Source organism: Otolemur garnettii, unplaced genomic scaffold (assembly GCF_000181295.1).
Source record: "Otolemur garnettii isolate 467f Iridium unplaced genomic scaffold, OtoGar3 scaffold00053, whole genome shotgun sequence".
Lineage (NCBI taxonomy): Eukaryota > Metazoa > Chordata > Mammalia > Primates > Galagidae > Otolemur > Otolemur garnettii.
The window spans coordinates 474260-486987 of NW_003852448.1; the positions used below are offsets into that span (position 1 = coordinate 474260).

General features: G+C 40.3%; 1 protein-coding gene across 1 annotated transcript in view; it reads right to left on the reverse strand.

Moving 5' to 3' along the window:
- EPB41L3 (erythrocyte membrane protein band 4.1 like 3) overlaps positions 1–8169 on the reverse strand; it is a 180047-nt gene extending 171878 nt beyond the window's left edge. Inside the window, exon 1 of the mRNA XM_023514424.1 lies at positions 7854–8169. Coding sequence (XP_023370192.1) covers positions 7854–7908 — 55 coding nt within the window. The 5' untranslated portion in view covers positions 7909–8169. The remainder of the gene's footprint in view (positions 1–7853) is intronic.
- Positions 8170–12728: the final 4559 nt, after the last annotated feature.

Below are 12728 nucleotides of genomic sequence, written 5' to 3' on the forward strand. Positions count from 1 at the left end.
CCAAAGCTTGCCTTCTCACTCTGCTATGGTTTCTATCCATTCCTCTGGTTGGTTTAAAAAAATCCAAAAGATATGAGAAAAGGCAAAGGCTTTGTTGACACATCAAAGAATGTTTTTGAAACGCTAAATGTGAAATATGAATCTAGATTTCCCAGAGGTATATCCACATTTGCCAGGAGCCCCATAGGGTATACACAAGTCCTGATTAAATGCAAAACATCTGTGGAGAGACTGATTATTTGTCAACATGAGGAGAGACCAAGGAAGTTGCAGTAACCTGCCCCAAGGCACCTTCCTAGCAATATATGTTCAAAACATTCACAGGCCCTAGTGGAGGAAGCAAGTTAAGTATTCTTCTCTTAAAGCTCATAGTTCAGATCACTACCTGTCCAAATTCAGAAGTTTACTGGGTTTTGTGCGTGTGCTATTTCTTATCAGATACTGAGAAGAACCCTAACATAGCCCTCACACCTTTTGAACTTAAGGAATTCTGTAAGTAACTCAAGCTGAAAAATTAGGAAAGGAAACCCCAAACTTTCCGTTATTAAAACTTGAGGATCTGTTTGAAGATTGAGTGTAGTTTGAAGATTGGTTATGTAATCGCCCAAGGAACATTTCCATCAATACAACTTTACAAAATGCATCTTGATTACAATCTGCAGGTTTGATTGGACACCGTTTCCTTCAACAGGACTGCAAGCATTTTAGAACAATTTTCAGTAATCTGTCAGAAGAATACTCAAAATTAGTCCTTCACATACAGGAGTAATTTAAAGGAAGAAGTAATGGAACAAAACAATAACAGCAGGCTCTCTTTGGTAAACACAACGTTTTTAGTTAGATGGCTACATCGTAAAGAGATGGTCAGCTTGATCCAGTATTTTTTTGCCAAGTATTGGTATTTATCACATAATGTTAATCCAAGGGTTAATACCAATCACTCACCTTTTAATTTGGAATTATTGTCACTGCTGTGGGTGCAAACTCATCAGTAATTAAGAGTCAGCGAGGCTCATGAACAATTACGTTAAAACGTTGCTGAGATGCAACAGATGAAGTCCTCCCTCTAATTAGAGATGCCCCCATCGTGAAAGACCAGTCTCAAGAATGGGCGCCTGGGGCGGGGCGGGGAGATGAGAGGAGGGATGAGGGAGGTGCCCATTCATGGCCTCCGCACCAATCAGAACAGCCTGCTGCCTGACCCAGAGCCATACATTCTCTGACGTGAAAATCTCTCTTTTCTCTGTACCTTTCCTAAGATCGGGCAGCTCTCTTGTGAGTGTGTGTGTGTAGGGGGTGTCTATCTGGCGTTTCCAGTTGGAATTCATAATATATTTTTCTATGGCAACATCTCATAAATTACAGCTGTAATTAAATTGCATTTTAATAAGTTCAGAACTCTCAGGTTGAAGAAGAACTTTGCTTAGATCTGAAGGCACAGCACACTCTCTTCAAAGTACAGTTAAAGCTGTTTCCTTTGAAGTATTGGCTATTTATGATTCAAGCTTTCTAAAGTGCACACTTGTGAGTCCTTTAAAAAAGCATCATTTTGTTGGTTATGCAGCGGTCACGGTAACTTTTATAAGAAGGCACAGTACAGGATGCTCTCAGGATGTCTGCCTGTAGGTGAGTAGGGCTGTCTACTGTGTACAACTGGGCTTGAGTAGTCTGAGGTGCTCTGAATTCCTTCCTGCCTTCAGGCTGTCAGCCATCACGTCTTAATTTTGTCTGCACGCCTCTTTTTATCATCCTTTCACACTCTTCAACTCAAATAGCGAGGCTTCTCAGTTATATTTAATATAAGAACACACGGGCTGTGGCTCCGCCTGACTTTTCCTCAGACTAAGAAGGCCATGCTCTAATGCAGGCACTTTACAACATGTATTTTGGCTGTTCAGTGGCATTTTCTCATTTCCTGGAATTTTGGATGAGAGACTCATCAAGTTATTCCAAACAGGAAAGGTGCTGCTTTTCAATACTTCCACAGAATTGCGAGTTAACTAGGCTTGCAATGGCTGCCACGGGTGCTGAACTACCCTTTATAAAATCTTAAACATAAAAAAGTGTATTTAAAATTCTAAATAACTGGCTCACCATCTTCTAGAATAAGCCCATTCTTCTGTTTGGAGCTTCCTTCACTCACACAGGTTTTATTTTTCTCTGCTGTTGCCTGGCAACAGAGAAGTGGCAGGAGAAGTCAGAGGTTAAGAAACAGACCAAAGTCATTATGGAAAGCAGGATCTTATCAGCATTTTCCATCTAACTTCATAATCTTTGAAATAAAATAGTTTTCATTGTATTAAATATCTTTTTTTTTTAATCAAATGCCAAGTTTTTAGAGATTTTTTTTCTTGGAATGTGAATCAACTCCACATGGAGAACAACAATTATGGGCATTGCTTTGAAATTCTGAAATGAACTTTTCTAATGCACTAGCAAACTGTGAAGGTTAAAGTGAAAATCGTCATTCTGAAGTCACATACTGTGAGAAAAGTAGTCGTGAGCACATTCGAAGAAAGCATTCCAAGAAGTATCAGAGACAAAGATTGGCTCCAAATATCCTCACTTTGAACCACTGGCTAGTATTAAATTAGATTTCATTTTCAAATACATCAGCTCGCTTAATAGAAAATTATTCTTTAGAGAAAGATATGCAAAATGTTCTACAGGCTTGCTTGTCTCTGTTTATAACTGGGAAAGAAAATGATCAGGATTTAAGCACTATCTCTGGAGTTTACTTTTCAGCTGCTTTTGCACCAAATACTAAGCTCCTAAGGTTTTGTTGCTCGTGGGTAGTTAATTACATTTAATGTATGATAAATGATACATTTAATGCTTTCTACAGTGGGGGTAACAAATAGGCTTTCCTGGCATTTCATTGATGGGGTGGTTCTATGAGTCCTCGCCCAGACTTTTACAAGTTACTGCTATAAAGGTACAGCAGTCCGAGTTAGAATCATATTCCACGTTGGTTTAAAGTGGATCCAGAATGATTTTTGAAGAAAGATTTTTGTCCCTGCTCATTGGTCCGCCTTCATTTCATCTTCAAGTAAAGCCACAATGGCTATCCACTCGGGGATGTGTCCTTACATTTCATCTGAGAATAATATGTCTGCTCTTCCTCCACACCCAGATACTTTGGCAACACCGTGCTCCAAGTTTGAGTCAGAGGTGGTAAAGCAAGACCCTGTGTTGGATAATTCTTATCCAAAGCCAGCTGGGAGAAATGTGTTCATGAATATAATGTCTCTACCTCTCAAAATTTCCTGCATTTTATTTCGAGATGGACCTGCGTACTTGGGATCACTGGCCCTTTCTGAACTGCTAGTTGTCAAGGTGGTTTGTGCACCAGGTAAATGAGCTCACACGGATGATGTCATCATTAATAGTCACAGGCGTCTCCCCACTCTCCATCCGTAAAAGGACGCTGTTTAAGTTATGGCCCGTTCTGTTACCCTTTAACGCCCTCCACAAAAGAAAACCCTCCCAGGTTTTAGTATTAGGGAAATTAACCCTTACAGATATTTCACATTCACGATTTCCTCATTACTTTTACTTTGAGGAACCCAAGAACCAAGTTTGCAAACTATCTCATCAGTTGCAAGATACATTAAAGTACGCATTTATCACACTCATTTTGTCTTGTCTGTATTGTTTTCTTCCCATAGCTATTCCGTATTCTACAGGGTATCCCAAAAGTTGCCCATAAAGTGACCATGCATAGTGAAAATGGGAAATTGTGGCTAAAGGTACCTTTATTTACAAAATATTCATTATAAAATTTTACAAAGAGGTAGGCAACACATAGAGAATATTTTATACATATTTTGTGAAATGAAGGATCATACCCCATGCCATCTCCCCATTTCCCACTGCTGTGAGAATCCTGGTATCCAGAGAGATGGTAGAAATTAAGAGTAACAGGAGTAGGTGGGGAAAGAGAAGAAATCTCACTGTTTAGCTGCAAGGAAGAATCTAAGTTTCTGTGGCTCCAGGGTCGCTTCCAAGAAAAGTCAAGAAAATGCAATTAAGAAACTGCTTGCATTAAACCCAAAGTGACATTTAAAATTCTGACACATCCAATTTATATAACATAAGAATGTCCTCTCCACAATACATATTTATGAAGTTTTGTTCATATTGCTGCAATACTATTGCATCACCATTTGGCCCACACACATATGCAATTCAAAAAATTATCCCAAACCTGTTATGATAATTTCTATCTGCACAAGTAAGAGAAAAGCTTCATTGAAATAAACAGAACTCTTCAGAAATATAGAAAAATTGCTTTGGCTAAGTAAAATAGTGATATTGCCAATCAAAAGCAATCATGTATCTCCAATAAATGGGGCTCCAATGATTAATCTAGTAACTATAGGTAAGAAATAGAAATATGGACGTTCGCAAGCCACAATGGCGAGAGATAAGGCACAGATACTCCTAGTTAGCTGAAATTTGACCGCATGATGTAAATCATCAGTGGGGAAGAGACCTTGCGTTAGAATTTGGAGAAGCCTGTGCATGTGCGTCATTTCACTGGTTTGGTTCAAAGACTACCAGGCTCCTCAGCGCTTCACATCACGGCGGCAGACACCTGTTTCCTATGCTCCTCTTCTAAATCAGTATTCATCACGACCCTCATCCCATGGAGAAAACAAACCTCTATGGAATTGTTATGAGAAATAGTATCTTTATTGTTCACATCTTGCTTACAAACAAATAAGGAAAAATTAGCTATTTATGTTTTTAACAAATTAAGACTAGTTTAGAGAACTCGGGTAAAGAATTACCTAATTTCAATAAGCAGCGGTGACTACAATAAACAGCCAATCCAGATCCTTTGAAAAAATTACCTAATACATCTGTTTTAATGGCACTAATAGTATTTTCATGTTAAAATTATCCTTGTTAACAGTGTGTCCTTCCAAGCTAACACAAAGTGAAAAATCCCTCTTAATACTTATTCTCTGATGATGAGATTTTCTCTAATTCTCTAATGAAAGATGTACCAGGGACACAAACTTCATAACAGAATCAGGTTTTTAAAAATGTAATCTACCAAAACCTCGACATATTGAATGTATTTCATTTGTAGTTATAGACACACACACATATGTATGTGTGTAGGTATATATATTTCTTTCCCCCTAATTGACTCCCTCTGTGATCTCAGAATGAATATATCCAGATAAAATTTTTCTGTTTTTATCCTAAACAATGTGTTTTATTCTTAACACCTGATTGCCTTCTCAGGGTCTGGAATTTTGATACATGTTGGGCAGAGACTGCCTACAGGATCAGCTCCCAGTAAAAGTCTGGGGCTCTGAGTGTCTCATGAGCTTGTTACACGTTGTCTGGGTTTGTTACTGGAGGATTAAGCACCTCCTGTACCACCGCACTGGGAAAGGACCTGGGAAGCTCCAGTCCAGGGTCCCTATGGCTTTGCCACATGAACCTTGCCCCATCGCTTCTCTCATTTTCCTCTAATAAATCTTGGCTGTGATTACTACTGTATTCTGAGTGTTACAAGTTGTCTAAGAAAGTCACAGAATCTGGGACCCGCACAACACAGCTCTTACAGACAGTTCTACCTTGTGAGGCCCCTCAAAACTGCCATACCATTACTTCTGCAAGCATTGCTGCTCCGTACCAGGGCACGCCCATGGCCAGGAGCCAGCGCCTGTCCACTACGTCGTGTAGTAGGGAATGGCAGCTCCCGGGAGCAGGGGGCATGTTCCCAGTCAAGAGAACTGGTTTCTGTTCTTAGTTCCCTGTTTGTTCTGCCATTTGATGTTTAATTCTGAGTAATTCAGAACCTTTTAGTACCTATTCAGAACCTTTGAGTAATTCTCAACCTTTTTTAGTCTTAATATCCTTATATAGAGAGGGTGCCAAAAAATGTATACCCATTTTAAAAAAGGAAAAAACTATTAAAATTGTAACACTCAATATATTCTGATTACCTTTGTTACCTGCTATAGTGTATCTTGTATCTCTCATAATTTCAGAAGTCAAATGTGACTTGAGTATTATAATTTTAATAGAGTTTTTTTCCTTCCTTAAAATGTGTATACATTTGTTGGCACCCTGTGTGTAAGGTACAAATAAAACTACAGGTATAAATAACACCCAGGTGCTGCTCGCCACAGTGGCTCATGCCTATAATCCTAGCACTCTGGGAGGCTGAAGTGGGTGGATCCTTTGAGCTCAGGAGTTTGAGACCAGCCTGAGCAAGAGTGAGATATTGTGTCTCCTAAAAATAGAAAAATGAGCCTTGAGTTGTGGCAGGCACCTGTAGTCCCAGCTACTCAGGAAGCTGAGGCAAGAGGGTCCTTTCAGCTCAGGAATTTGAGGGCTGTGAACCATGATGCCACAGCACTCTACCCAGGGTGACAGAATGAGACTCTATCTCTCTTTTTTTTTTTTTTTTTTGCAGTTTTTGGCCGGGGCCAGGTTTGAACCTGCCACCTCCAGCATATTGGGCCAGCGCCCTGCTCCTTTGAGCCACAGGCATAGTCCGAGACTCTCTCTATATCTTAAAAAAAGAAGTCCAGGTGTAGATTTTGATTTTTGGTAAATCCTCGCCAATTTGCTACTAAAAGGTATATTCCATGGAAATTGATTAGTAAAGCAAAACAGCTCTGTTAAGGGAGGTCCGTGTTCTCTATAATGTCCACTATAGAAGTAATTCTTAGAAAGTTCTGCAAGGATTTCTGGATTTATTAAAAATATGAGAAATATTTTAGTATTAGACATTTAAAGGGAAATATAATAAGCTACAAAACTAGGAGTAATACTAAAATATCATACTATAAGTTACTTCTCCCAGATAATAGTATCGTCTTTGAAAGTTACTGTCAGAAAACAAAACAAAACACACGATTAAAAGATACCACAACTTAGTCACCCGCAGAAGGAAAGTGGATGGCCTCCTGTTCAGGCACTGACCCAGGTCCCTCAGGGTGAGGCAGGTGACACAGACAGGAAAGGGTCTCTTCTGAAACATTAAGAACCCCTTTTGTTTAATACACATCAAGATCAGAAGGTTTCAAGAACAGAAGAGCCTGCTAAAATGCCTCTCTGAGTTGGCTACTGCTTCTGCGTACAAACCAGCTATTACCAATTGCTGCTGAAATGTATTTTCCGAGGATCAAGAAAAGACAGACAAATCCACTGAGGGATCCCAACACAAGACTCTCCAGCCCAAGATAAGTCCCTTACGGGCGTCCTATCCCTGAGAGGTTTAAGTAACATCCATGTTTCAGTGAAGTTGAGTTTCCAGTTGTTTTTACAATTACATATGCATAAACTTAAATTATATTTCACTATTCTACTGTGTAATTCTTGGCAGAAAGGGAAAGGAATTACAACTTGTGAATCGCAAAGTCTGAGCATAAGTACATGGCAATCTTGTCTTTGGAGAGCATTCAAACTTTTCTTTTAACCACTTCCTCAACTGAAGCTGCCATCTCGACTAAAAGCTGTTTCCAAACTCTTCACCCATGTGTCTCAGAGCAAAGACTGTCTGACAAATCCATCAGTCTGGTGTGTGCTCAGAAGGACAAAGGGAAAGGTGAGATGACACTGTCGCTAAACTACATCTGTTTTCATTTCCAGATTTTTCTACTAAAAACTCAAATGCAAACTTTTCAAATCAGAGAAAGAGCAGAGAACAATCAGCATAGCAAAGACATGCCAGGAGGCATCATGCACTAAGGAATGATTTCCATATTTCCCTGGCTGAATTTGCATACAGATTTGCTTAAATATTTGCCAAACCCAGAGTTCTAATCACTGGCAGTGGTCACTTCTCACAAATATACATTAACGTCAGCAATGCAAACAGTTACCTCCAAATCCTAACAGGGACTTGGAGCACAGGTAGAGGCAGATGAAAGAGGGCATGCCGCAGTGCAGCAGGCTCAGAGGGACGGCGGCATCCGCGCTCCGCTTCTGCTGCTCCAGGAATATTCTCAGTGGAACACAGAGAGATCCAGGGTGGTGAAAGCAATGGCTTTGCTATCACATCCAGACTCCCTCCTTGAATTCAGCACTCCAAAACCAGGCAGGAAGGGAAGCAACGACTGCACAGCTTCTCGTGCTGTCCTTCAGATTGCTCTTCTGACATTTATCCTGGTTGCCAGGGTGGCTTCTCTGCATGACAGTGCAGCACTCTCCAAAATGCTGTGCAAGTGGAGCCCAGCAGCAGAGAAACAGGACACCTGAGGGTTACGGGCCACCTAAGACTACTGGCTTTCAGGCACCATCAGGCAATTTTTTGCTTGGTATCAAATGTTCAGTGTAATCATATTTTCATGTTAACACACACTTCAAACATCCACAGACAGGGCTATTGAGACACCAGAATAATTATACTGATTTTTCCCCTTATTTTGCCAAGGATGCCATTGAATCTCTTCCCTTCTACTTTCTTTCCTCATATTTCCTCCAAGGGAGTCTGAGCTCATTTAACCTGCTTTACTCCTAAGTTACAATACTAGGAGGACTATACTTGACCACTCCAATAAGCAGAGCTGACACAGCAAATTCCAACAGAGCCAGTCCAGGGATCAGAGCCTGAGGGGGGTGGGGCCCAGCAGGAAGTGAGAAGGAAGGTTCTCTGGTTGTCTGTTATGCTGTATTTACAGGACTGTATGTAAATATTGGTTTAATCCTGAATCAACCCTGTGATGTCTGTATTATCATCCCTCTTTTTATGGATACAGAAATGATTTCAAAATTATCAAGTAACTAGTCCCACATCTCCTAAAAACCAGTGAGAAAATCACAAACAACCCAACAGAAAAATCATCAAAAGGGTTTAGTAGACATTTGATGGCAGTTAAAGCACAGATTGTCCATAAGCACAAGAAGAGGTGGCCAGCATCCTTAGTGATCAGAGAAATGTAAATTAAAACCCCAGCGAGGGGTCATGTCATGGAGTATAAATTAGAGCCCCTATTTTACACCCATTCAATTAGCAAAAATGAAAAAGCCTAAAAATTCCACATATTAGAAGAAAGGTGGGTGTCCATATTCCAATCAGTGTGACCATGGGCAGCCACTGTGTACACCAGCTTGGTACCATCTCTTAAGACTGAACATTCATAGCCCTCTGACCAGCATTCGACTTCTGCCGAAGGGAAACTTATACGCATGTGCATAAGGAGCTACACTGATGCAGTTATGTTCAACCACACCCAAATCGCTCTCTCCACAGCAGCCAAGCCCCCAGTGCCCATCAACAAGAGAGTGTATAATTTACACACTGACATGTTAAATAACAGAACAAAACAAATGCACTACAGCTTATCACAACTGTAGAGGAAACTTCACAATAAAACTCTGGCCTCCAAGAATTATACACCACAGAATGTCCTTTCTAAAAGGGACAAAACAGTTATAATTTAAGATTTCCTTTACAGAATCTACAAACGGTTTTGCAATCACATCCAGACTCATATTACAGAGTCATCCATGTGAGAAGTACAAGGAAAAGGGACTTAAAATAAATGCAAGTGCCTTGCAGCACCTGGTCCTAGGACGTTCGCCTCCTTACAACCATCATTTCCATTTGCGGCGTACACTTCTTAGCTTGGCCTGTCCCTGCATATCAGCGGCCACACAAGTTTCTTGTATCTCATAAAAGAGTGCATAAAAAGGAAAGTAAAGGAATAACAAACATGGAAATCAGGATGGGTCTGTGGGAGCTGGAGACAGAGGATGAGACAAGGGAACAGTTAGATGAAGGTTGTTGTCAAAATCCCAGCTTTGTTTGGGCAGGTGTTTGCACAGGCGATTGTTACCTTATTCAAAATGTCTGATAAAATTAATAAATAAAGGGAAAATACCTGTGAGAGCATATCATTAACCAAAGATTATTAGTTATCCAATTTTGTACATCTCTGAGGTCCTAAGAACATCCAAAGAAGTAAAAAAGATGAGAACAACAAATAAACTTCAATCCAGCCCAGGTCATACAGGGATGCTTCAAAGGCTCAGGTTCAGACCTGTCAGGCTCCAGAGCCCAGGCTGCTGCCAGGACAAGGTCTGCTCTTCCGTTCTCAACTAGAGACCCAAACAGTACTCACTATTGCCACTCACCCCTGCTGAGGGGTGACCTTGTCCTGAGTCATGGCCGGAGCTGATAAATGACAATGCCCTCAAGGGGCATGTTTCCCGGGCTCAGCCTCCAGCTCCTTAGAGTGCAAGGATTAGAGATGACAATAAAGGTGACGATCGTGACTAACACTTCCGGTTGCTTCCACACCAGAGCTTCACCAGTGTTTTTTTCTTTTTCTTTTTCTTTTTTTTTGCAGTTTTTTGGTGTGGGCCGGGTTTAAACTCACCACCTCTGGTATATGGGACTAGTGCCCTACTCTTTTGAACCACAGGTGCCGCCCACCAGTGTTCTTTTAATGACTCTCACTACAATCTATGAGGCATGAATAATTATTATTTCCAATTAACAATGAGGTGTTGAATGAAACAAGCCTAAGAAATTTTCCCAGTGTCCCATGACTATGATAAAAAATGGAAATCTTCAGTCTGGCTCTCTCCTGCTCCATTGCCCATGTTCTTAATGTCTGAGATACATATACACATGTGTAGACACACACACACCCATTATGAATAGATACACATATGTGGAGACATACATATATACTTATACGTATAGATGCCCTAAAATATATAAATACAAACACTTACACAGGCATGTACAGACACATAAATACATCTGGATACACACATATGCATAGAAACACATATGTATGGATGCACAGTCATGCACACAGAGAGATACACCCTGATGCACACACATGCAGACACTCTCGTACATAGCTATAGGCACAAAGGTATAGATACATACTAACACACTGATATGTATACAAACATAGATATGTACATATGATACACATATAAACTCTTTTTCTGGAATGGCCATCAGAGCTGTCACTGTACGGCCATACACCCAACAACAGTAATGAACACCACTCAGCAAGACACTGCCAAATATCCAAGACACTGATATACCAAGGTTATGAAACTTACCTAGTTGTTTGTACAGTGCTGACAACACAGTGGCAAGTTCACTAACTTAATTGTCAGATCTTGTATGATGACAGCTCCTCTGGCTTCCCTATGCACACAAATGCACATATATGTCTAGACACGGTCAAGCACATGCATGAATAGACAAACACACACGCAAAGCTGCCTTGCTTTTTCCCAGCATAACTCAACAGATCCATTTAACAGTTGTTAAAACTGCCTGCTTCGTCTTCCTCCAGCACATATTACAGAGTCATCCGTGTGAGAAGTACAAGGACAAGGGACTTAAGATAAATGCAAGTTCCTTGCAGCACCTTGTCCTAGGGTGTTCACCTCCTTACAACCATCACTTCTATTTGCAACATACAGTTCTTAGCTTGGCCTGTCCCTGCATATCAGCGGCCACACGAGCCTCTTGTACTTCAATTTCCACTTCTCTGGAGCATAAGTAGATCTGTGAGTGGTGGTACAAAGTGAATTTGGAGGAAGCTTAATATGTCAACATTTGAAATCAGACCTTTCTAACCTTGGAAAACTCTATCCAGACTCTGTGTTGTGGCATAACCAAATAAAGAAAACTTTAGCTTTATTTATGATTTTTAATTTTATTTTTTATTTTTGAGACAGAGTCTCACTTCATTGCCCCAGGCTAGAGCTCTATGACATTATAGCTCACAACCATCTCAAACTCCTGGGCCCAAGCGATCCACTTATTTCAGCCTCCAGGGTAGCTAAAACTATAGGCACCTACCCTAATACCCAGGTCATTTTTCTATTTTTGGTAGAGATAGGGTCTCACACTTACTCAGGCTGGTCTCAAACTCCTGAGCTCAAGCAATTCACCAAACTCAACCTCCCAGAGTTTTAGGATTACTGGTGTGAGCCACCGTGTCTAGCCAGCTTTATTTATATTAATATAAAATGGATGGAGTCTGGAATGGTTAATAAATGGTAGCAATATTATTATAAAACACTGATGAGACTATTAGCATTACTTATAGAGAATCCATTTTTGCTAAATCTGACTTTCCGTGTCTTATTTTTGAGTGTTTCTTATTTTGAGTCTAGGGGGTCTACCCTTGCAGTGTCTAATATAAAATTCTCCAGTGAGGTTAAGCTCAGTTACAAGTAGTCTTGCAAATTGAATTTTTTAGATGGTAAGGATTCTATAGAATAATGAAAGGGTAAATAGTTAAATTGTTTTCAGTATTTTCTGTTGATGTAAACAAATAAGAGATGGAGATGGGACGTAGACATGCAAAACAAACAAACAAATCCAAACCTCTCCAAACCCTTAACATCTCAACCCGTAAGAAGCAAATTTAATTACCACTTGGGGGAAAAGCGTAAGGGAGCCTCCCCATCCCATAATTCAACTCTGCCATGTTCCATCAAACATCACTGGGTCTTCAGAACATAGAAATTTAGCTTTTGAAAGATTAGGATGCTGTGGTTTCGCCCATATCATTCATATAAATGCAGAAAAGGAAAAGAAAAAGAAAGATGCGGAATGTTGAGTTTTACTTCAAACTAGAAAACATTGTTTTGTGGTGTCTCGGTAGAAAGCCCCCAGTGATTTCAAATGTGTAGACCACAGAGATGTTTTTCCTGAGTCCCGAGGCAGTGGGGCTCCATGATCACAGAGCTTTCCTCGTGTATCATACAGGAAATGG